General features: G+C 49.4%; 2 protein-coding genes across 2 annotated transcripts in view; both read right to left on the bottom strand.

Moving 5' to 3' along the window:
- Nucleotides 1–721: 721 nt before the first annotated feature.
- FOXRED2 (FAD-dependent oxidoreductase domain containing 2) lies at nucleotides 722–21,792 on the bottom strand. Its single transcript, XM_006865283.1, has 8 exons — nucleotides 21,254–21,792; nucleotides 18,144–18,395; nucleotides 16,047–16,310; nucleotides 14,597–14,763; nucleotides 7,235–7,400; nucleotides 5,967–6,208; nucleotides 4,304–4,474; nucleotides 722–930 (listed from the first exon to the last, which is right to left on the bottom strand). Exons 1-8 carry the CDS (start codon nucleotides 21,790–21,792, stop codon nucleotides 722–724), a joined length of 2,010 nt encoding a protein of 669 aa, XP_006865345.1.
- A 715-nt stretch (nucleotides 21,793–22,507) lies between these two features.
- EIF3D (eukaryotic translation initiation factor 3, subunit D) overlaps nucleotides 22,508–25,448 on the bottom strand; it is a 14,518-nt gene continuing 11,577 nt past the window's right edge. The window contains exon 10 of the mRNA XM_006865282.1: nucleotides 22,508–22,579. Within this exon, the coding sequence (XP_006865344.1) occupies nucleotides 22,508–22,579 (72 nt within the window). The remainder of the gene's footprint in view (nucleotides 22,580–25,448) is intronic.

The following is a 25,448-nucleotide window of genomic DNA, read 5'->3' as shown; positions in this document are numbered from 1 at the left end:
TTCAGGAGGCCTGTGGCCACAGGGAAGTCAGGGACAGGGAGAGAAGAACTGAGGGTGGACATTACTCAGGACTCAATCCTGGGGAAAGGCCACCTGTGGAGACAGTGGTTCTGTCGGGGGAGGCCCGATCTCCGCTGTCTGTGCTGGGCTATGCTGATAAGTCACATTGGCACCCATGGGTCCCACAGCCCAGACCAACCCTTGCTGAAAATGGGTGGGGGGAGATGAGGCAGTGCACCATGGTGGAGTGTAACAGGCTTCGGGGGAGACACACCGGACCTGCCAGCTGAGTGGCTTTAGGAGACTCTGGACCCCTCTGAGCTGGTGTCTTCCTCTACAAACCAGGGACCACAATCTCACCCCCCTACATGGCTGTAGAGAAAATGAGCGCTTTTGTTTGAAAGTGCCCCACACTCCTTGGGCTGTACAAATCTGTCTTCCAGTGAGACACTGCACTGGCAGTTCAAGTCCATCTGGGGGGCAGACTGGGAAGGAAGAGCAGCCGGGAATTTAAGAGGGGCCAGCAAGTGTGGAGATCTGCCCTCCCTGCCCCTACCCCGGGCACCCAGCCACACACCAGCCCCATGTGCCCTCCGCCTGGCTTCGGTACATGTCTTTGGCAATCGCACACCAGTGGGTGTGTGAGGGGTGGGGAGAGAGGGGTGCCCTGGCTGTGGCTGGGTGGGGGTGCTTGGCCAAGGTGCCCACGGCCTGGGGGCACTCAGAGCTCATGCTTCATGTTGTCCTGGGGCTGCCCCGCTGGTCCCTGGCTGCTAGGTTGGCCCATGGTGGTATAGTCCCTCAGGAGCCCGCTCTCCACACCATGCCGCCGGAGGTGCTCGGTCCCTACCAGCCCCCGCATCCTCAGGTAACCCTGCTGGCAGGAGGGTGGCAGCTTCTGGCGTGTCAGGGCAAACAGGAAGCAGGACTCTGCAGAAAAGCAAGAGGGAGAGACATCAGCCCAGCTGGGGGTGGGGTGGCAGGACTGGGCACAGGAGGAACCTGCCCATGCCGCAGGGGCTCACCATTGAGCCTTCTCTAGGGAGTGGGAGCCATGAGGTTCAGGATAACTTGGGGGTCAGTCCCATAGCTTAGGCTGGGGGCACACTGGCCTCTGTGTCTTCCTGTTGTGGTGGTGGTTAGCTGCCGTCGAGCTGGCTCTGACTTATGAACCCCCCAGGACAAGAGACAAAACACTATGTTGTTGTTGTTAAGTGCCATCTAGTCCTTTCCAACTCATAGTGACCTTGTATAGGGTTTCCAAGGAGCGGCAGTTGAGTTTGAAGTGCTGACCTTGCAGTTCAAACTGACCTCATGGTCAAGCGCTTACCCTACGGCATCATCCCAGGACTCCTGGACTCTGCTGGGCACTATTTTGTTGTGACCCAGATGGCTAAATTTTGGAAGGAGACTGCCAGGTCTTTCTTCCTGGTCTGTCTGAAGTCTGGAAGCTCCGCTGTCCACGGGTGACCCTGCTGGTACTCGATGGCCTAGCTTCCAACATGACAGAACACCAAACTGATAGATGGGGTGGGCGGTGTGCTCCTGAAACCTTGAGGGGTTTTGCCGCTGAGGGCTCTACATTTATATCATTCCACATGTGTCTGACCAGGCTGGAGAGTCTGAAGAATGCTGGCAGTTCGCAGTTGCTTAGCTCTGGGTCTATGAATTCACGCTGTCTGAGCACGGACACAGCTTCACATGGAGAGTTTACATGACTGTTTACAGTTGTCTCCCTTAGCACGTACATGTTTTCATTCAAAGAGGACCAAGGATACCACCTGGGGATGACTTGTTGGACGAGGGCTGTTTCTTGCCTGATTTGATGTGACTAGTGTCTGACAGAGTCCCAGGGTGGCGACATGGTTACACACTTGACGACTAGCAGAAAGGTTGCTGGTTCGAATCCAACCACAGGTGCCATGGAAGGTGCAATCTACATCTGAGCAGTCACAGCCCTGAAACCCCTGTGGAGCAACTCTACTCACCCTGAGTTGAAATTGATCCAACAGCAACAACAGTAGTATCTGATACACTGTTATTGATAAGTGCCGTTGAGTCTGTTCCAACCCATAGGGACTTGTATAGGGCTTCCAAGGAGCAATTGGTGACCTTGAACCACCAACCTTGTGGTTCACACCAACTTTGCAGTGCAGCTCACGTTTGCTCAACACAAAAGGAAAGAATATCCTAAGCGTTCAGGGGATTAAACAAACAAAAACAAAAGATTGGTTTGCTTCTTTCAATTCCCCCTCTGGACCATCTGGCTTCTCTCCTCAACTCCCTCTATGGGTTTGGCTGTCAGAGCTATCTTCCAGGTTATGAAGTCTCCCTTCATCTCTGTCCAGTGTACCACCCTGACACTGAATTTCGGATTTATTATTCTATTATTATTCTATCATCCAAGTCCTAGTTAAATCTTTTTCAGAACTGTTCAGTCAATTTTGGTAGTCTCTACTCCATCACAGGGAGTCCTGGTGGCGTAGTGGGTTACACATTGGGCTGCTAACCACAGGTCAGCAGTTCAAATCCACCAGCTGCTCAGTGGGAGAAAGGTGAGGCTTTCTGCTCCTGTAAAGATTCACAGCCTTGGAAACCCTATACCAGGCCACTATGAGTCAGAACTGACTTGATGGCACATGATCACCACCACCTACTCCCTATCATACTTCCCAGAAATTTCTTTACATTTCTTTCTTTATATTCTCCTTTTTTTTACTGGGTGGTTGGCTCAGACTTATGGTAACTTTACATATGTGGTGTAAACTGCTCCATAGGATCTCCATGGTTTAGAAGTTGATCACCAGATCACTCTTCCAAGGTACCTTTTGGCTAGTAGTCAAGTGCTTAACCACCTGTGCCACTCAGCCACCAACTCACTTTATATTCTGTACCTGATTATCCCCTATCTGCAAGTTTCCTGTAGGTTTGATACTACAGTTTATTGTCTCTGCCGTCACTGGCTCCTGGCGGTTTGAGTCCTTATATGTTAGCTGAGTTTTGATTGTCAGTTCATGTTCTTGGGACTTCATCAGTGGGAATTTTAGTTTTAAAGCGTGTTTCTTCAGAGAAGATTTGTATCTGCTCTGGTGAGACTCTTAGGATTCCTGTACCACAAGAGGAATGTAAAGGACAGTTCAAACTCATGTGAGCAGAGCTTAAAAAAACAGCTCCAAGGGAGATTGTCAGAGGAATGATAGATGGAAGCAGGAGACACAGGGAGGAGTAAAAGAGTTAAAATGACTAGAGGCAAATGCTGCTAACTGATGGTCCAAGGAGGGGATTGCCAACCATTGTCAAAAAAAGAAGTATATGATTTGCTGAATGTAGAACTGATGATCTGCTCTTTAAACCTTTACTCAATTCACAATAAAAATTTAATTAAGGAAAAAAAAATTTCCAAAGCAAACTTGTAGCTCTGAAGTGCATTCTAACTCTCAGTGGCTCTATAGGACATGGGGTTTCCAAGGCTGTAAGTATTTATGGAAAAGGAGCTCTGGTAGCATAGTGGTTATGAATCGGGCTGTGAACTGCAAGGTCAGTGGTTCGAAACTACCAGCTGTTCTGCGGGAGAAAGATGAGGCTTTCTGCTCCCGTAAAGACTTACAGCCTAGGAAACCCTGTACAGGGTCACTATGAGTTGGAACCAACTCCACGGCACATAACAACAACAACAGCAACAAGTATTTATGGAAGCTGACTGCACCATCTTTGTCCCATGAAGTCACACTGGAGGTTTGAACACTTGACTTTTGGTTAGCAGCCAAGTGCTTAACCACTGCGTTACCAATATCTGGTGGTTGGAAATTTTTGGGAGAGTTTTCCCCCACTTTCCTCTGAGCCACAGCCGAGATAACCAGGAGCTCCTTCTATCAACCCTCTAGTTCACCTCCTAGTTTACTCACTGAGATCCAAGTGTTACCTGAGGAACTCCAAACAGACCTCCCAGCCTGCTCCAGCCTCCTCTTCACAACCCCACACACTGGTCAGTGAACACCATGGCTCTCAGCTACTGATGGTCAGCAGACAGCCCAGGCCCAGAAGGCAGTGTGTGCTTTTGCATAATATCTGGCCTCTGTGGAGTTCTCACTGGTATTTCTCCCTCCTGTTCTTTATCAAAGACATTTTATCCAGCGTTTTTAGAAGTGTGCTCTCCTGTGAACATCTGGTCTACCACACTGCAGGAGCCAGAAGTCTTGAGTTTGCATTTCTACCTGTGGGCTCTGAAATCCCATGGGGTATAGACTGGGTCTTTCACTGACCTTTCTCTCAGTCCCCATGTCCTCCTGGGAACTGCAGTTACCTGCATAGAAGTTTCGTAAATCCGTGTCCAAACAGTTCTCCAGGAAGCGCCTCAGAGGGAGAATGTGTCCGACCGGGGCGGTCCACTCTGTCAAGAAGTCTTCCACGATGTGGTGGATGGCTGTGGGCCGAGGCAGCAGCCAGTCTGCGGGGCGGAACCTCACCTCCTGCTCTGTGGGGGGAAGACAGGAAGCTGCATCGAAACGGGAGGCCAGGATGCCCATCCTAAAAGCTCCCCATGTTCATGCTGGGCTTTTCTGATCCAACACTGGGTGGTTTCTTCAATGGCCATCTACAATACTTGGATGGTTACAGTGGAGGAGGGACAAGGCTTGCCTCTTGTCACGTCAGAGGGTAGAACTAAGATGGATGGCTTGTGTTTTTCTAAGACTCACTCACACGGATGGAAGGTCTATGTGGCTGCTTCAGAGCTGGCCTTTCTGAATGGACACAGAGGCCCTGCACTGAACGCAGTCTTAGATCCAGATCATCTAGCCAGCATCCCACCTGGTGTGGGATCCCTTCTGTGGTGTTCTAGTCAGGTGGTCCCTGAGCACCCTTGGACTGGGAAACCCCTCCCGGGAGACGCATGCCCCACTGATGGGCAGTGTGGACCACACATTGCTCCCCAGGGTAGACATAGTGTCACGTCTACCTGCTGGCACCACCTCTGCCCTTTGGAATATCCACATGTAGACCACTGTCTTCCATGTAACAGTCTTTCAAGGTGCGAAGCAGGAGCCGTGCTCCCAGGTGGTTCATTTATCGGTAGGTACTGGGAAGGACTCCTTGTGTGGTGTTGTAGGATCAGCAGTGGACTTTGAATGACAAGGCTGGCAGTTCAAACCCACCAGCTACTCCTTGGAAACCCTATACAGGGTCGCTATGAGTTGGAACTGACTCGAGGGCACTTAACAACAACAATGGAGGAGATGAGGGAGCGTAGTGGATTACAAGCTGTGCTAACTGCGAGTTCAGGAGCTGGGCTCTGTCAGTTGCTTTGTGGGAGGAAGCGGGGTCTTTCTGCTCCTGTAAGGGTTTACAGCCTTGGAAACACTTCGCAGGCTCACTCGCTCTGAGTCCACTGTGGAGCCCTGGTGTGACATTGCAGGATCAGTGCTGGACTGCTAATCACCAGGTCAGGTTTCAAACCCACCAGCCGTCGCAAACCCGATACAGTGTCACTATGAGTGGGAACCGACTCGATGGCCCTAACACCCCTCCTCTCTCCACTCTGGGTTAGGCCCCATGCTGGTATTCTGTAGGCATTGTCTCATTTACCCTCAAATGACCCTATGAGGAAGGCACTATCGTTAGCCCCACTGGATAGGTTAAGGACATAGAGGTTAAAGGAGAGCCCGCGGGCACCTGGTGAGGAAAGGACGGGCGTTGCTGCACTTCTCTGAATGAGCACAGCCAGTTCCTCTTCCTGCCCCTTCTGAGATTCAGTCTCCAAGTCCCCCCACCAGCCCCGGTAGTACGGCCATGCCCAGGACACTTGGCCTGGCCAGTCATGGAATATTCCAGAACATGGGCACATCAACGATCAGCCTCTGCCCTTGCCTGGCCTGTTGGGAGAGCCCTCCATGGTGCCCTTTGTCAGATGGGAGACCCTGTGGTCCGAGGTGCACCCAGCTCAGAGTGAGGGCAGGGAGCGTGCTCACCTGTGGGGAGCTGTCTGTAGTAATAGATGACAGGATGGAGGAAGTTAGACTGCCATGCGTCTCTCATGTGGCCCACCGACCGGCCGTGGAAGAAGACGTCTTTGTCAGGTCCAGAGTAATTCTTGCCGTATTCCATGCTGACAACGAACAGCCCACGCCTCACCTTCCTGCCTGTAAGGGTCTCCAGCTGGGCCAGAATCTGCATGGGGAACTCTTCCAGGTACTCGAATGCTGTGGCATTCCTGGGGACAATGACACACAGGAGGGAAGAGCAGGGCACGTGTCTCCCTACAGGAAGCTTCACACAGCGTCAAAACCTCTGGTCAGCTCCGCACACCTCCCCGGCACATCGCTGTGGCAGCTGAACGCTGACTTACACAGGGGACAGAGTCCAGGAGACTCTGTGTACCCTGGGATGGAATGTGGACATGCGTGTTCCAGGCTGTGAGAACAGCACAGGCAAACTCTAAGGAGGGAGGAAGGCTGGGTTGAGGAGGTGAGCAGGGGCAGGCTGTCTGGGGGGGAGAAGGAAAGCCAGGGGCCCTTGGCGAGGACTGAGCAGAGGTGAGATCCGTGGGATCTGTGTTCTAGAAGGCTCATTTTGGGAGCTCTGTTGAGGGCAGACCATGGAGCAGAGACTCATGGGAGGCCGTGGTGTTCATGCAGGTGAGATGTGGTGGCTTGGACCAGGTGGTAGTGGCAGAGCTGGTGAGGGGCTTGATTTTAGATCCAATTTGAAGGTTAGAGCTGACAGGGTCTGCCTGAGGACCGCTGGACCTCAAGCATGTCTCAGGACACGATGTGCCGCTGGACTCCCTGACCAGACTGTCCTTGGCCACCTGCCCTTCTCTGTGATCTGCCACTCATCACTTGGATGCAGAGCCAGCCTGGTGCTGGCCCAAGGGGACCTATAATACCTGTCCATGGCATCTCAGAGCTACGGTTCACTGTTCAGGACTTGGTGCCAAATGCTCCCTGGACTCCTGATGATGAACCCCATTTCACAGATGAGCACAGAGTGGCTCAGTGTGCCTGACTTATGTACTCAAGGTCATTCCTACATGTGGGATTCACACTCAGGTTTGCCTGTCTGTCTGCAGAGCTCATGGCAGCAATGCCAGAGTTGACCCAGTGCACATATGACCCTCACTCCCGGTGGGTTTGGGGAGCCCTGTGCTGCTCCCTCCTGAGGTACCGGGAGCAGAGTCAAGGCAGGGTGTGTAGGTGAAGCTGAGTGGAGGAGGAGTGGGAGGGCATGGGCTTCTCACTCATTCAGTAGGATGATGTCAGCCAGTACACCAAACATCTGGTAGAGCCCCGAGGCCTCGTTCACGCGCCGGATGATGGCATTGGTCAGCTGGGTGATGGGGTGCTTGGTGGAGGGCCAGGCAATCTGGTGGTGGCGGTATTCCAGGAGCCGGTGGACAGCACGCACTGAAATGGACAGAGCGAGCGTGATGCAAGGCATTCCAGATTTGTTCTCTCGCTCCCAGGGGGCACGTGGAGTCCTGATCCACTTGTTTGGGCCCAGTCCACACTTGTGTGTGTGGTGAGAAAGTGGGAGGAGATGGTCAATGTGTGTGGTTTTATGGGTCACACAGTGTTCGTTGTAGCTCCTTAGCTCTTCCCTTGTCACGGGACAGTAGCCAGAGGTGGCAGCTAACCACAGCGGTGTGGCTGCACTTGGTGCCCAGACCCACCTGCATATGGAAGCCCCACCATCATTGTCACCTCATGTGTGACAACAGTCCAAACACACGGTTCAACTGAGATGGACTTGTAGAGACTGCTGAACTGGTGTGTTGTACTGTAGATATGCTTAACAACCACCACAAAAACCAAAGGAAAATCAATTATAAACAGCAACACAATAAATACAAGCACACAGCTCCTTCTGCTGCAGCTTCCCATCCCACAGTCCCTGTTCCAGCCAACTCCCAAGTGGGGATCCTTCCAGGACTCCCCTTCTTTCCGAGTGCAAATCCAATGTGCCACTAACTGCCGCTTTAAGATGCTTCATATCTTTAAGGACGTAGAAGCAACTGCAGCCAAAGACGGAGCGCGTGCATGTGTTGTAAAGGTGGACATCTTGTCTGCATCCCTCTCACAGAGCTGTGGGCCCAGAGGAAAAGGCTTACTCTCTCCTAGCTTTAGAATCCCGCCCATGTGAATGGAGCTTGTTAGGGATCGAATTGTGCTCCCCACCAGATGTGTGTTGTGAATTCTGTCCTCTATGCCTGTGGTTTATAATCCCTTTTGGGCACAGGCTGTCTTTGTTAGGCAGGATTAGTGGAGGGTGTGTCTTGAGATATACAAGAGACAGAGATGCCCGGCAGAGATGGCATTCTCTACAGGACAGAAGAGCAGAAGCTGAAGAGACAGGGAGCCTCCCCCAGAGCTGCTGGAATGAGAGAGCTTTCCCCTACAGTTGGCACTCTGAATGTGGATCACGAGACTCCTAACCTGTGAAAGGATCAATTTGTATTTATTTAAACCATCCACTTGTGGTATTTCTATGATGGTAGCACTAGAGAACACTGCCCTTCAAGGGGAAAGAAAAAAAAAAGTTGTGATGTCATTAAGAAAACACCTGAGTAAACATAAGAGCGTGTTGAGTTTTGGAGGGGACCATCCCCCTGAACTTCGAAACACAGAGAAACGCTAAACTGCACAACAGAGAGCTGATCCGATCTCATACAAACACCTGCATTTAAAAAAAATGACAACTTTATGGCCCACCAGAGATCCAGGTGTTACTGCATAATCAGCATTACAAAAGGTGTGCATATATACTGAGTGGCTCAAGAGCTCTTCAACGAATGGACCAAGGCAGGCAAGCACACCGTGGATGGGTCACAGAGGAAACTCACTAGAAACCAGCTCTCTTGAGGAAAAGAGGGTTCAGCTAAGTTTTGTAAAAGATCTAGGAATTACACAGCTGGAGAAGTTTAGGAAATGTAGTCTATGTGGAGTTAATAAAATCTTGAGAGAGCTTGGTACCTTTGGAGAAGCAGAGTTTGCAAACAGTTAAATGTGTTCCAGCTACCCAAAAGGCTGGAGGTTGAAGTTCACCCATAGGCTCCCTGAAATAAAGACCTAGTGTTTGGACCTGTGACCTTTCAGTTCATAGCATCCTACAACAAACACCCTGGTGCTGCTGTGTGCCGTGGAGTCGGTTCCAGCTCATAGTGCCCCTGTACAGGGTTTCTGAGGCTGTAAAGCTTTACGGGACCAGAAAGCCTCATCTTTATCCTGTGGAACAGCAGGTGGATTCAAATTGCTGACCTTGTGGTTACCACTTCAACATATAACCCACTGAAACACACACTGTTTTTGTTAAGTGCCGTCGAGTCTATTCCGACCCACAGTGACCCTGTATAGGGCTTCCAAGGAGCAGCTGGTGAGTTTGAACTGCCAATCTTGCAGTTCAAACGACTTTGCAGTCTGGTGCGTTAACCCACAGCGCCACACCAGGACTCCAGAAAACACACACTAGAATTTATGAAAATGTAAGAAAGCCAAATAGATCAGTTTGGACCAAAAGTGTTTTATGGAACTAAGCTTTGGTCCTGTTGTATTTCATATGATTTATTTTTAAATGTTTTATTGTGAATTATGTGATAGTTTACATGGAAGAACATTAGCTTTACATTCATCCTATCGTATATATAGTTTCATTGCCATGGTTACAATCCCCTCCATGCATCATCAACCAGCCAAAGGGTATACACTGCAAGCCTGCCACTTGGTTGTCAGCACACAGCCCCTCTCCCTCTCTGGGTCTACAGTCCCCAGCCACTCCATGTCTCCACGTCATCATCTCTGCCTTCATCTCTGGTGTTACTGCTTCTCCGCTCTTCTCCCTTGATGGTCCCAGGGACCTCCACTCCTGGACTGCATAGTCAATCACTCCCCTCCTTATGCTTTACAAAACATCCACCTTTACATTTCCAACCCTCACAGTCAGCCTGATAACAATTATTCACTATTGTATCACAAGATTCCTATCCCCATCTCCTTTCATCAGCCCCACCCAGACAGACTGGATACTACTCAGTGGAGATTCTATCTTCCTCCACACCCTCTGGATCTAGGCTCCCTCTTGAAAGCTTGTAAGCCAGTCACTTCTTGCCTTTGTAGCCCTCCTAATATAATTTTAAATGATACATTTAACTCAGTATTCCATGCACTACATGTAAACAAAAATATAGTGATAAACAACATAATTACCTTAAAAAAAAAAAAAAGGCCTGGTGATCTACTTACAAAAAACTCAGCCACTGAAAACCCTCCGGAGCACATGGGACCCCATGAGTCTGGATCAACTGGACACTGCTGGTTTAGGAGGCCCTCGGAGGTGCAGATGGTTAAATGCTCAGCTACTAACCCAAAGCTTGGTGGACTGAATCCACTCTGGGAAGAAAGGCCTGGCGAGCTGACTCCAAAACTTCTGTCACTGAAAGGCCAGCAGAGCCCAGTTCTACTCTGAATCTCATCAGGTCACCTGAGTCAGGACTGACTCTATGGTAACTGGTATTGGGTGGGCTGGGACGGGACAGGTGAGTGGGAGCGAGAGAGAAAAGGCAGCATCTGCAGGATGCAGGAATCAGGGAGGGGCTCCTGCACAGGAAGAACGAGGAGGGCTTCATTTTGGAGAAACAGACCTGAACAGACTCTTCTCATTCCACAATTATACATGTGTCCCATATTCATAGATGTAAACACATATACAGACATGTGTGCTTGGTATGGACTGCATCTCAATGTAAAGAACACAAAAATCCACTGCATCTCAATGTAAAGAAAACAAAAATCCTCACCACTGGATCAATAAATAACATTCTTATCAATGGAGAAAAGATCGAAGTTGTCAAGGACTTCATTCTTCTTGGATCAACTATCAACACTCATGGAAGCAGCAGTCAAGAAATCAAACAATGTGTTGTATTAGGCAAATCTGCTACACAAGACCTTTTTAAAGTGTTGAAGAGCAAAGATGTCAGCTTGAGAACTAAGGTGCGCCCGACCCAAGCCATGGTATTTTCAATAACTTCATATACATGCGAAAGCTGGACAGTGACTAAGGAAGACCGTAGAAGAATTGATGCACTTGAGTTATGGTGTTGGAGGAGAATATTGAAAGTGCCATGGGCTGCCAAAAGGACAAACAGATCTGTGTTGGAAGAAGTGCAGCCAGAGTGCTCCTTGGAAGCCAAGATGGCCAGACTTCATATCTCATACTTTGGACATATTGTCAGGAGGGACCAGTCGCTGGAGAAGGATATCATGTTTGGTAAGGAGGAGGGCCAGAGAAAAAGAGGAAGACCCCCAACAAGATGGACTGGCCAAGTGGCAGCATCAATGGACTCAAACGTGGCAACAGTAGTGAGGTTGGCCCAGGATCGGGCAGTGTTTTGTTCTTGCTGTGTATAAGGTCGCTATGGGTCGGTACCAACTCGATGGCACCTAACAACAACAACCAACACCAAACCCACTGCCATCGAGCTGATTCTAACTCATAGTGACCATAAAGGACAAAGTAGAACTGTCCTAATGGGCTTCCAAGGCTCTAGCTTTTACTGAAGCAGTCTGCCTCATCCTTTGCCTGCAGAGCGGCTGGTGGGTTTGAACAGCCAACCTTTTCGCAAACAGCCAAGCTCCTAAACACTGGGCCAACAGGGCTTCTCTCCTATGAGCAGCTACCAGCTTATCAGGGCTTCCTTCACTCTTTCAGGTGGATTTGCCTTATAGGACATGGTGTATCTAAGTCCTGACAAAATCTTTGTCCTCCTTCCCAGGGTCCACCCTGGAATGTGAGTTGGTTTGCCTTGTAGAAAATTTCTTCTGACAGCAAGGAAGGGACCACACTGCAAGGCTCAGGATCTGTGGGGCCGCATCCATGGGGACGTATGTGTTCAGAGTCTGCCCACTGACGATGATTAACCAGCAGAAGTTCATTCCCTCTCAGCTTCGTAGAAAACTTTCTATTTCCACATAGTGGAACTATGCTCCAATATTTTTAAATTGTTTTCTCCTTTTAAAATTCTATTTATTTTACTGTTGCTGAAATATACAAAGCTTTCTTCCTGTATGATGTTCTTGATGTCATCCCACAACTCTTCTGGTCTTCGGTCTTTAGTGTTTTATGTATCAAACCTGTTCTTCAGATGATCTCTAAATTCAGGTGGGATATATTCAAGGTCATATTTTGGCTCTTGTCAACTTGTTTTCATTTTCTTCAGTTTCAGTTTGAATTTGCATATGAGCAGTTGATGGTCTGTTCCACAGTCTGCCCCTGGCCTTGCTTTAACTGATGATATGGAGCTTTTCTACTATCTCTTTTCACAGATGTAGTCAATTTGATTTCCATGTATTCCATTTGGCGAGATTCATGTGTATAGTCGTCTGTTACACTGTCTAAAGAAGGTATTTGAAATGAACAAATCATTGGTTTTGCAGAATTCTAACATGCGTTCTCCAGCATCATTTCTATCACCAAGGCCATATTTTCCAACTACTGATCCTTTCTCTTTGCTCCCAATCTTTGCATTCCAATCACTGGTAATGAACAATACATCTTGATTACATGTTTGATCAATTTAAGACTGAAGAAGTTGGTAGAATTCTTCTATTTCATCCTCATTGGCTTTAGTAGTTGGTGCATAAATTTGAATAATAGTGGTATTAATTGGGCTTCCCTGTAGGCACATGGATATTGTCCTATCACAGACAGCATTGTACCTCATGACTGATCTGGATGTGTTCTTTATGATGATGAATGCAACACGACTCCTCTTCAATTTGTCATTCCTGGCATAGTAGACTATGTGGTTGTCAGATTCAAAATGGCCAATACCAGTCCATTTTAGGTCACTAACGCCTAGGATGTTTATCTGCCCTGGTTACTACTAATTAACTTTGATCTGTATACATTTGCCTTTTCTCTCTTTTTATATTGTTCTCTTTATGTGCTATTGAGTTGATTCCGACCCCTTATGACCCTGTACAGCAGGGGTGGGGAAAGTTTGGCCCTTGGGCTGTATAACCCCTTGAAATCATGTGGTCTAGCTCTTCCAATGCAACTGCAGAAGGCACTAGGATCTTGCAATGGGAAGAGTGTTATGGATTGTCCTGATGGGCCCAGTGTATTCACAAGAGTGCTTGTAAGTCAAAGAGGGGACAGGAGGGTCAGAGGAGAAAGAGTTGAAAATACTATGTGGCTGGGGTTGAAGATGCAGGAAGGGGCTACAAGGCCACAGGAAGTGCAGACAGCCTTGGGAAACTAGGGAGAAGGAAGGCAAGGAAATGGATTCTCCTTCAGCCTCCAGAAGAATGCAGTCCTGCTGACACCTTGATTTTGCCCCAGTGAAATCCATTTTGGCTCTTGGCCTATAGAATTGTAAGATAATAACTTTGTGCTGCTTCCCATTACCGAGTTTATAAGTGTTTGTTATAGCAACCATGGCGAGCGAATCTCACCTGGCTTATATCTCTAACATTAAGGATCTCCGCTGGAGGCCTGGGAGCTCTGGTGTGGTGCTGTGAGTTAGTGTACTGGACTTCAAAGTCAGCTTGAACCGCGAGGTCAGCAGTTCAAGTTCACCAGCCGCTTTGTGGAAATCCTACTGCAGGGTCGCTATGGGTTGGAATTGACTCGACAGCACCTCACAACAGTGGAGGCTTAGAGGAGTTAGAGGACTTCAGCCCAGACATTATCCAGTTGGGCAGGGTCCTGCATTAGCATTCTTCATGCTCATCATTCTTGCCAAGTGGTGCTTAACCTATACTGGGTTTGTACAGGTTACATACGCTTCCAGATGTATCTAACTTTACACCTTAGTCTGGTACTTTTCTAAACATATTCTCAGACCACTAAGACCCTTTCCACAATCTGCCTTAGACGGGATTTATGACCGTTGACAACTGGTAAGAAATTCCTTTATTAAGATCTACCTATAAAGGAGCTCTGGTAGTGTAGTGGTTATGAATCGGGCTGCGAACCTTAAGGTCAGCAGTTCAAAACTACCAGCCGCTCCATGGGAGAAAGATGAGGCTTTCTGCTCCCGTAAAGATTTACAGCCTCAGAAACCCTGTACAGGGTTGCTATGGGTCGGAACCGACATGAAGGCACTTAACAACAAAAACATATGGAGTCTAAGGTCAGCAGTTCGAAACTACCAGCTGTTCAGTGGGAGAAAGATGCAGCTTTCTGCTTCTGTAAAGATTTACAGCTTCGGAAACCCTATACAGAGTCGCTATGAGTCGGAACTGACTCCAGGGCACATCACCACCACCAGCACCACCACCTGTATGGGGTCAAACAGGAACCGGGCACTGGAAAGCATAGATGGGAAGCTTAGTGGGCAACGAGCTGATGAGAATGAGGGAGGAACAACTCAGAAAAGGAGGGAGAGAAAGTCTGTGCAACTCAAAGACAGTCATCAGTGTTGCTGAATTGTCGGAGCAGAAATGGTTGCACTGCTGTGTGTTCTGATGAAGATAATCTCAACAATAATAAAATAAAATATATTGTTAAAAAAAAGAAAAGAAAACAAATCGCTGCAATGCTCCTGAAAACCAGGAGTGTGTTTTTAAGTCTGGGCGATGGCTGGCCCTCTGGCCGGGCTTACCTGTGTATCGAAATCCATGGATGAAGCCCCCTGCGGATTTCCGGTAGTCCACAGAATGACTGGCAGTGCCCAGGACGAAGAGGCCCCGGGTTCCTTTGGACTCGTAACTAGCTTTGATTAGTGGGTACTTTTTGCCGAATGCACTCCCGGAGGAAAGTCTGAGGGAGCTGTGAGTGGAAAGACACGTTATATACAATCAATTACCTGCCTGGCATGGTGGGCTGGAGCTGCCAACTTTTTGATGAACAGCTGAGTGCTTAATCATTACTGGGGTCCTGTCGAAAGACTAGGATCTATAAAAGTTCCTCAGCATAAATTATAAATAACAGTTTTGATAATAGTTAACTTTCTATTGAAGGAGCTCTGGCAGCGTAGTGGGTTACACATTGGGTTGCTAACCTAAAGTTTGAATCCAACAGTCGCTCTGCAGGAGAAGAATGCGGTTTTCTGCTCCTGCCAAGATTTACAGCCTCGGACACCCTATAAAGTCTATACAGGATCGCTGAGTTGGAACCCACTCAACATACTATGTTGAGCACGTAGTATCTGCCAAGTGCTTTTCAACCTTAATCTTCAACATAACCTTATGAAATCATTAACTCCATTTTAGAGATGGGGCACACAGAGGTTAAGTAACGTCCCAAAATAAAATTGTTGTTTAGTGCTGTTGAGTCGATTATGACTCATAGTGACTATGTACAGGGTTTCTGAGGAGCAGCTGGTGGATTTGAACTTCCAACCTTGTGGTTAAAAACACTTAGCAACAATAATGTAGGTGTCACTCCTGGCCAGCACCTCATGCATAGCCCCTCTCACCTATCAGTGATGGTTTATGAGTTGCCATGATGTTGAGCTTCCAGACTGAGGCAACCAGGAAGAAAGGCCTGGGTAGCTACTTCAGCAAATCAATGAAAACCCTACACTCACAAGTTTGATCCACTATCGATCACAGGGCTGGCCCAGGACCAGGCAGAGCTTTATTCCATCGTGCACAAGGTCACCATGAATGGGGGCTGATTTGATGGTAGTCAAGAACTACAAAACCAGGGTGGTGGGCTTCAGTTGCTTTCCAGAGCTCGTACAGCTGGTTAAGTAGCAATCCCAGGCTAATGCCCGAGCCCAGGCCTCAACCGCTGGGCTACCCTGCCTTGCCCACAATGCCACCTCCTTTTTCTGTGCGAGCTGCCCTTCCCGTCTCTCATGTGAAGACCTACTGCTGCTGCTCCACAGGCGGGGTGGGGTGGGGGGTGAGGGGGTGTCTCAGGACCACGTGGAACCCAGTGGACGGAGCTCACGTTCTGGGCAGGCAGCCAGGCAGCCGACAGTGGATACTGCTCTCTGGTGGACTGGCTGGAAGCCCTGCCAATGGCCGTTCATTGATAGCTCTGCTCCCCAGGTGGGCTCCGAGGGGTGTCCCAAGAGTGCCCACCTCCTCCCGTTTGGGGCTCACCTGTTGAATATGGAGAAGTTGAAATTCCAGCCCAGGCAGCTGATGACCCGGTCGTAGGCCACGCGCAGGGCGAAGTTGTCATTGTCGTCCTCAGGGAGCTGCACCGCCTGGGCCCTCTGCTTGGCTTCTTCCAGGAGGAACTTCAGAGTGACGTGGAGTTTGCCCTGCTGGTCCTTCACAATGGCTAGGTCCTCCAGGGCAGACTCGAGCAACCCGTCCAGGGACTTGAGTTGGTAGGTGTCCAGGAGACCGTTGTTGATGGCTCTGGGGCCCAGAGAGAACACAAGGCGCCCTGGTCAGGGAAGGAATAGTGACTTGGACAATTCTCAGCATGGGCTGTGAGCTGCTATCTCGGCTCCTTGAACACACTGTGGTTGCTGGGTGCGACTGAGTCAGTGCTGACCCAGAGTGACCCTCATGTGACAGGGAAGAACTACCTCATGGTGTTTCCTAGATTGTCACCTTTGCGGAAGTTGATTCCAGGTCTTTCTCTTGCAAGGTCGATGGGTGGGTTTGAAAAGCCAACCTTTTGGTTGGCAGCCGAGTACTTAACCATTGTGCCACCAGAACTCCTGGGTACCAATGACTGACATTTAGAATCCTCCCTTCATGATCCCTCTGTGCCTCCTGCTTTAGTCTTACCTCTGCCCACGCTCATTACATTACGGCTACTCTGGTCATTTTAAATCAACGCCCCCCTTGGCTGTCTTAAGGCCTCAGCACAGCCCCGATCCTGTGCTCTCTTCACCTGGGGTCTTTTACTTATCTTCAGACCTTCCCTGAATGCTACCCCTTGTCACACACCCTACTAGGCCTGTGGTCTTCTGCATCTCTGTAAAATCTTGTACCTTTCCTGTCTAGTACCTGATTTGAGTGTTAACTGATTTAATTCTGTATTACTAACACAGACTCAGCACCCTAGGTGTGCCTGTGGATTGACATAGTGACTCAACCATGGGCTTAAGCATAGCAGTGGTGGTGAGGAAGATGCAGGCAGTGTTGTGGTCAACATCAGGCCACTATGAACTGGTGTTTATTCAGTGACACCTCACAATACCAATTCTGCCTGACATGTATGAGGGGGATTCCAAAAAGTCATAGAAAAATGGAACTGAAAGATAATGAACTTCTTCCATGACCATTTTGAAGTTCTCTCTTACAGCAGATATGAAAGCTGTTTTGTGAATGATTGAAAGATAATGAACTTCTTCCATGACCATTTTGAAGTTCTCTCTTACAGCAGATATGAAAGCTGTTTTGTGAATGATTGAAAGATAATGAACTTCTTCCATGACCATTTTGAAGTTCTCTCTTACAGCAGATATGAAAGCTGTTTTGTGAATGATTGAAAGATAATGAACTTCTTCCATGACCATTTTGAAGTTCTCTCTTACAGCAGATATGAAAGCTGTTTTGTGAATGATGATACATGGTTTGATCAGTTAGAACCTCAAAAGCTTATTAGTCAAGAGAAGTTTTGCTTTTCAACTGGGAATCGTTTCCTTCCTACTTACCTACCTCTCTTTTTATTTCTCAACACTTACTGAGTGCTGGACATTCAAAGATGGATAAGGGCGCCCACAATCCCAGTGGGAGAGGAACATAGGAACGCACTGTGAACGAGGTCTGATGGGACACAGGACACTCAGCTGAAAGAGTGGGTCATCCAGCTAGACTCAGGAGAGGCTTATGAGAGGAGGTTCCTCCCATGTTTGGGGCTCACAGAAGAGAATTGGGGGGCAGTGGTGGCTTAGTGGGGACTCAGCTTTGGTTTTTGGCCAATGCACCTCAAGTACATCCACCACCCATCTGTCAGTGGAGGCTGCATGTTGCTAAGATGTTGAACAGGTTTCAGTGGCGCTTCCAGACTATGACAGACCAGGAAGAAAGGCCTGGTGATCTACGTCTGAAAATCAGCCAATGAAGCCCAAATGGATCACGATGGTCTGATCTGCAACTGATTATGGGGAAGGCGCAGGAGCACACAGTGTTTTGTTCCAATGTGCATGGAGTCACCATGAGTGGGGGCTGATTTGACTGCAGCCAACAACAGCAACAACAACAAATATAGAAGACAAACGTAGTCCTGGAGTATACCTGAGGTCACCCACGTAGTGGGTGGCCCAAGAGAGCCGGACCCGGGAGCGGCTCAGCATGTGGATGAAATTAGTGACGCCCAAGATGTTCTCTGCGGTCTCAAAGGCTGAGTTCCCACGGCCCAGGATCAGCACGTTCTGACCCTCAAAGTCCTCAGGGTTGATGGACACAGACTCGTAACTCTCCACGTATTCGGAGCCAGGGAAGTCAACATGGTTGGGGACAGACAAACCAGTGGCGACAAGCAGGACACTGCAGGTGGGGGACAGAAGAGAGATGACTTAGTCTTTTCACACTAAGATCACAAAGTGAAAAGTCACTCTCTGAACTTACCCTTCTCTCTGGGACTGCTGGCTCCCACAAGCAAAGAGAACATTCATTCGTCCACTTAGCCATTTACTAACCCAGCCCACTGCATCTGGGAGCCTCTCCTTGTCCCCCACTGAACTCAGGCCTTAATTCCAACTCAAAACAACCCCAGAGGACAGAGTAAGACTGACCCCTGGGTTTCCTAGGCTGTATGTAACCTTCATGTGGCACTATAGGATCAGCACTGGACTGATAATCACAAGGTTGCCAATTCAAACCCGCCAGTTCAACCCACCTATACAGGGTTACTAAGAGTTAGAATCGACTCGACCACTATCACCTTTATGGGGATCCCTGGTGGTACAGTGATTAAGTGCTTAGCTGCTAACTGAAAGGTCAGTGATTCGAACCCAAATGCAACTCTACAGGACAAAGCTGTGGAAGTCTGCCACCATAAGGGTTACCAGCCTCAGAAATTGTATGGGGGCAATTCTACTCTGCCCAGTAGGGTTGCTACGACTGGAATCGACTCGGAGGTAGTGGATTTTAGTCTTTAAGGAGGCGATCACCACGTGTTTTCATTCATGGAGCCGTTGGTGGGTTCACACTGCCCACCTTTTGGTTAGGACTTAGCCATCGAGTGGGGGCATCTTCCCAAACACTGTGATTTTACCAAGATAAAAGACTGAATTTTAATTTTACTCTGATTGAGGAGACAGCGAGGCCAGGAGAAATCAAACAACTTATCTCGTTCTGAGCATAGTAATCAGAACAAGTATTGCCCTCGGTCATGAAAACAAGCCCAACTCGATGTGCCTCTGGCTCCCTCTGACTGGCCTGGCAGATTTGGGCACTGACTGGGCAGTTATCTGGACCTTGTTCTAAGTGTGTGCTATGCTTCATCTTCCTTATCTTACTCCTCAAAGCCACCTGGAGTTGGGGTGATTTGGGCCTTTTTTCCAGGTGAGGAGACACTGGGTCTGAGGCTTCGGAGCAGAATCTGAATGCAGACGTTAGCCTGGTCCCACAGCCCTGCTCTGATTACTGGTGGGATCACCACTCTGTGGTGGGCAGTGGCTGGAGAGCTGGGTCCTGCTGGCTTGCAGGAGAACAGGGGCACCACGGAGCAGGTTAAGAAGTGGAACTGTAGGAACATGGGCAGCCCCCCAACACTCCTGTTCTCTGGCCTTGGTCCACTTTGCTCATCTGTCCCCACAGCTGCCTGAAATGCCAGCATCCAAATTGGCAGAGCTTCTGGGAACAATGTGGAAACTCTGAGTGAGCCCCTTCTGGGTGCCAGGCACTAGGCTGGTGGCCAGGACGGGAGAGGCCGTGGGAAGAACACAGACTATGGAGGCCGGAAGACAGGAGTTCAAATCGCAGCTCTTCTGCTTGTTAGCTGTGTGACAGAGTAGAAGTTACTCAGCCTCTCTAAACCTCAGTTCTTTACCTTTAAGGGGATGAACCTTAGATGGAAGGAGGGTGAGATTTTGTCTCCTGTACTTTGGGCACATTATCAGGAGAGAGTAGTCCCTGGCAAAGTAGAGGGTCATCAAATAGGAGGTGGACAGACACAGTAGCTACAACAATGGACTCACACAGGAATGACTGAGGATGGTGCAGGACTGGGCAGGGTTTGTTCTGTTATACTGAAGGTTGTTATAAGTAGGAACCAACTGGAGAGTACTTAACAACAAACCTCCTCCCATAGGGTCCTTGGGAAGAGTAAGCAAATGTCAACTTACCAGCTGCTTCTCAGAAGCCCTATACAGAGTCACTATGAGTCCAAAATCATGGCACTTAACAACAGTGTAGTAAACAAATAGGGCTGTTTACACAATACTAAGCTGTAGTGGTTACGAATCGGGCTGCGAACCGCAAGGTCAGCAGTTCAAAACTACCAGCTGTTCCGCGGGAGAAAGAGGAGGCTTTCTGCTCCCGTAAAGATTTACAGCCTCGGAAACCCTGTACAGGGTCGCTATGAGTCGGAACCGACTCCACGGCACATAAAAACAACAACAACAACAACAAGCTGTCTCCCAAGGCAAAGAAAGTCCAAACTGAATGCTGGGAGTATGTCTATGGGGCCTCCCACCTTTGCTTCAGTTCAGAAATCCCAGTGAGCAAGTCCAGTGCTTGGTGGACACCTAACCAGTATCTCCCCAAATATGTACTTTGGGAACACCAATTCCAGGCCATGTTCTACCTCCAGAAAGGGTTCTGTGGGTACATAAGTTTAGACAGTGCCAACTACCTTACCCAGTGTACCCAATATTATTGGGAATATGAAGATATTTGTTGTAAAGTGCTGTCGAGTCGGTTCTGACCCATAGCGACCCTATATAGGGTTTCTGAGGAGCAGCTGTTAAGCTTGAACCACCAACCTTGCAGTTCAAATGGCTTTGCAGTCTGGCACATTAAACCACAGCACCACACCAGGACTCCAACAAATTCTGGAGGATTTGAGCATAAGATACTTTTGAGGACACACTGGGGATGATGGTTGGTATGAGCTTCTTATCACAGAATTTCAGGGCAGAACAGGGTAGCAGAAATGTCTACTTGTTCCCGTGGCTTTGGGACCTTACTGGCAAACCAAGGTCCTTCTGGAAGGGAAATGGTTTCAGCAGATGGGCTCTGTCTCAGGTTCCTTACCTGCATCTATATGTTTGGGCCTTCTGGTCCATCAGACAAAGTAGTGGCCATTCCAGGCCCCGTGGCTTTGGGACCTTACTGGCCAACCAAGGTCCTTCTGGAAAGGACACGGTTTCAGCAGATGGGCTCTGGCTCAGGTTCCTTACCTGCATCTATATGTTTGGCCCTTCTGGTCCATCAGCACAAAGTAGTGGCCATTCCAGGCCTGTCCATCCTTGTCCAGAGTGACGTGGGCAATGGCAGTGTTGTACAGCACATGGAGGCGCAGACGGTCTGCGAAGTCGTGCAGATAGCGCACCATGTCGCTGGCGTCGGGGAAGTAAGCCTGTGAGTAGTGTCGGAAGAGCAGCTGGGGGTCGTGGCTTAGCAGGGAGTTCCAGTCGTGGCGCAGGTTGAACTCGGCATTGGCATTGCCCGTGTACCTCTTGTTGATGCTGATGAGCTTGCGGTGGCGCGGGTAGCGAGCAAAAAAGCTGCCGGGGCCCGAGCTGCGCTCGAACACCACGTAGTTGCGCCCAGCACGCTGCAGGAAGTACGCCATCTGCAGGCCGGCGGGCCCAGCGCCCAGCACGCAGTAGTCCCCAGGTGGGTGCAGAGCGACCGCCCAGTGCAGGGTCAGGGTCAGGGCCAGGGCCAGGAGCAGCCCCGGGGCACCCCACAGCCGGGCCGCGACGGAGAGGCCCATCCTGTGGCAGACCAGAGGGGAGGCTGGGGGTCACCCACGGCCCACCGACATGAGGGCAATCCTGTCCCCCAACAGGGTGGCCTCGCCCAAGACCACACAGCATCTAGGGTCGAGCCAGGCCCAGTTCTCCGAGCTCACCTGCCTCAACTCCATCCTTTCCACCTGGGACCCGGGGCTCCCCCCGAGCAGTTCTGTGCCCCTCCATTTCTTCCTGGGCCTCCCTTCCCATGGGCGCTAGCCCACTTCTTACTGCCATGGTGACCCCCTGGGAAGGGGAAAGTGTGCCCCAGTTGCCCCTAATTTGAGGGGTGCTCAACAATCCTCTTGGGCCTTCCTCAAGAGTCACGATTCTCCTTGACCACGCCCTCAGCCGGAGGCTGTACTTGAGAGGTGTGGCCTTCAGGGCCCCGCCCCCTTATAGGTTCCGGGCTCCCACCCTGTTCTGCCATTTGACAAAGATGCCCCAGCACACCTGCCGCCTTGCGGCGTGAGCCGGCCCTCCCGCCGGAAAGCGCGCTACCCAGGCGTGGGCTCCCGGCGCGTGCGCAGTGCCTACGTCCACAGCTCCCGCCCCCCGGCCCGCCGCTCCACCCACCAGCGGAGAGTTCGAACCTCCCAGCCGCTCCGGACGCAACCTGCAGTCAATTGAGGCTGGAATAGCATAGCTCGCGCCCCTAGGCGGCGGCTCCGCCCCTCCCAATGGCAGGGGGCGGGGTCACGTGCGTGGCGCGCGGCACGCCGGGATGGGCGGTGGAGTGGGGCTCCGGCCGGGGGGCGCGCGCACGTGCTGCATCGTGGGGTGGGCTGGAGAACAGGTGAGCGGTGGCCTTCTTTCTAAACTCTGCATCTCCACAGGTGAGAGAGAAGGGATTGTTGGGAGTCCCAGCTCTCACACCTCACCACGATGCAACCAAAGACCAGACTCATTGGCCTCTGCAGTTTTGCGGGGCTGGAAACGAAAGTTAGGACGCTATGGACAGATAGCCAATGAGCATGTGTTACAAGAATTGTTCACTAAGCAAACACGACTGACTTGCTCTTCCGCCAACTGGGAGATACTGGCATAATTTTGTAGCTGGCCACATGGAGGCTTAAGTTATTAAATTTGCTTAAGATCACACCTTAAGATGTGGATATTGGAACTGAAAACTCTTTTTACTCCAACTCTTTCCCTCGAGATTTTTACTCATCCAATGAATCTCATCGTTTCATGTGGTTATTGTTGTAAAGTTCCGTCCTATAGCGACCTTGTGTAGGGTTTCCGAGGACCAGGTGGTGAGTTTGAACAGCCAACCTTGTGGTTCAAACTGACTTTGCAGTCCAGCACATTAACCTACGTAGGCACCACAGCAGGACTCCTTTATGTGCTTGATAATGTTTAAACAAAGTAACCAGTACCTGTTGTTAATGGCCGTCGATTCCTACCAATAGTGACCCTGTAGTACAGGGTTTCCGAGGCTGTAAATCTTTACGGGAGCGGAAAGCCTCATCTTTCTCCCGCTGAACAGCTGGTAGTTTTGAACTACTGACCTTGTGGTTCACAGCCCTATTCCTAACCACTACGCTAAAACTGTGGCCATGGAGAACCAAAGGCTGTTGGTGTGGGCACCTTTTCAGAGGTGTAATGTGGAACCTGCATGTTTACATCAGCGGGATGGTCCCTTCAGGAGGGAGTGAAACATTTAGGGGACCTTTACGGGACATTAAGGAGTCCAATGAGCTGGCACTGAGGACTGTTGGTGAGAACTCCTTGGCCTTTCAGCTTTGCATGGTTGGCTCCTTGTCATTTCTTGGGCCTCTCTAGAAAAGCTTTCCTTGACACCAGGCCAAAGTACCTTAGGAGGGACAGTTTGCGATCAGTACTGTTGGATTCACTGTGGCTATCTCTGCACTTCTTCAGTATCATAGTCAGCATTTGTTAAATGAACACTGGCACCAGAGATTCAGGCAAAACACCTAATTCAAATGAAACCTCTTTTCTGTCACATTTAAGGACACCTGCTTCATGGCTGTGTAGATTGTAAACATGGGCGCTGGCAGCTAACTCCCTTTGCATTAAGGTTTAATGTCAACCATCTCCATGGTTTAACAGTTAAGATGTAGTTATCACCTCCATGATGTAATCAGCTGGAAATCTCCTGTTAACGAAGCTAGATGCAATCTGCAGGATAAGGTTGTATCATGAGTCAGTCTCTTCAGATAAAAAGGAGAGTGCACAGAGTTCACAGGGACTTCACCACTGAGATGGAAGAGCTGGGAATGGAGTGGCGCTTTGGACCTGAGGTCTCTGTGCTGGGAAGTGCCTAGATCCAGGGGAAGACTGATAGGAAGATATATGGAGTTCTCCACGAAATAATGGGGGGCCTACAGATGCAAAGGAGACAAGGACCTTTCCCTAGAATGAACAAAGAGACAGCCTTCCCCTAATACTGTGAATTTGGACTTCTAGCCTCTAAACCATGAGACTAAATTCTGGTTGCTAAGGCCATCCACTTGTGCTGTTTCTGTTAGAGCAGCACTAAAGAAAGAAGACATTACCTCAAGCAGTTGCTGGCATCACTTAGTGAGTGGTGGGAAGTGGGGCAGGGCCTCCAGCGGTGAGGAGGGCTTTGAGCCTAGGCCACACTTCAATTGTGGGTAGCAGTATATTCTATGTGCATGGCTGTTTTTAGTAATCAACTTGGCCCCATGCAGGTCAGATAAAAGCAGGGCGAAGAGTGGAGCAATGAAAAATATTTTTAAGAGCACAAGCTTAAAACTCACTCCTAGCTGCCCTCTCTCTCTTTAAGCCTGCTGGGCCAGATCATGGGACCTTGAACCCCTGCAGAACCTGAAGCACTAGTGTTTATTTTTTAACACACCATCTGTACTAGAAATGCCCCCAAGCTTTCTACGTTCCAGCTCATCAGGAAATTCAATAGAGTTGCTTGCCTTTTGAGGCTTAATTATTATGATTACAATTGTAACAAGGAATGTTACTCATAAGCTGAGCTCTGTTCAACGGCATCCCACCTGCATTATTAGTTTTCTAAGAGTGAACCAGTATTTATTAAACATGTACTGAAATATGACAGAATAAATACCTCATAAATCATAACAAGAATAGAACACTACCTACTTATTAAAGCAGCTCACATGTTTTACACATTTATAGCTCTGATGTATTTGAAACACACTGCTTTGTGGGTGCCGGCTTGAGAGTTAGTCACCAGTCCAAGCCAAACTTGGGAACAATTTAAAAGTCATTGTAAATTCATGTGTCAACCACCAAAGACTGTACCTGGTTTCATCTTTGTCACGGTGTTCCTTACACAGTAAAAGGTCTACGGGCAGCTCCTGGGTCTTACACATTCAGTGTGTAGAAATGGATTCCTTAGAGGGGGGACAATGCTAACCATGAAAGAATCTCAAGGGGTTCCAGGAACCAAAACCTCGAGGCTAGTTACCCTCCCCTACAGGAATGTAAACCCAAAAGAGCTCAAGGGCAAGATCCTGCAGTCCAGAGACAGCGGCATGTCACAAGGCTTTGTGGCCGAGGAGGAAAGGCTGTGCAGGTGCTTGTCCTGGTGAACAAGGAAGAACAGGGACTAAACACAAGATACTTTATTCCCTCTGTCAAACTGCACAGCAGAGGCGGGCAATGACCCCTCCAAACA

The sequence above is a fragment of the Chrysochloris asiatica genome, unplaced genomic scaffold (genome assembly GCF_000296735.1).
Source record: "Chrysochloris asiatica unplaced genomic scaffold, ChrAsi1.0 scaffold00076, whole genome shotgun sequence".
Lineage (NCBI taxonomy): Eukaryota > Metazoa > Chordata > Mammalia > Afrosoricida > Chrysochloridae > Chrysochloris > Chrysochloris asiatica.
The sequence above is the reverse complement of the archived record's forward strand: the minus strand, read 5'-3'. Positions and strand labels throughout refer to the sequence as shown.

Bases quoted from the DNA above. Each gene is read 5' to 3' on its own strand.
- FOXRED2 (XM_006865283.1), bottom strand. From the start codon at position 21,792: ATGGGCCTCTCCGTCGCGGCCCGGCTGTGGGGTGCCCCGGGGCTGCTC. The intron at 16,311-18,143 runs GTATACTCCAGG...TCTGGGCCCCAG, and splicing joins CACTACGTGGGTGACCTCAG to AGCCATCAACAACGGTCTCC. The intron at 931-4,303 runs GTAACTGCAGTT...GCTTTTCTGCAG, and splicing joins TTTACGAAACTTCTATGCAG to AGTCCTGCTTCCTGTTTGCC.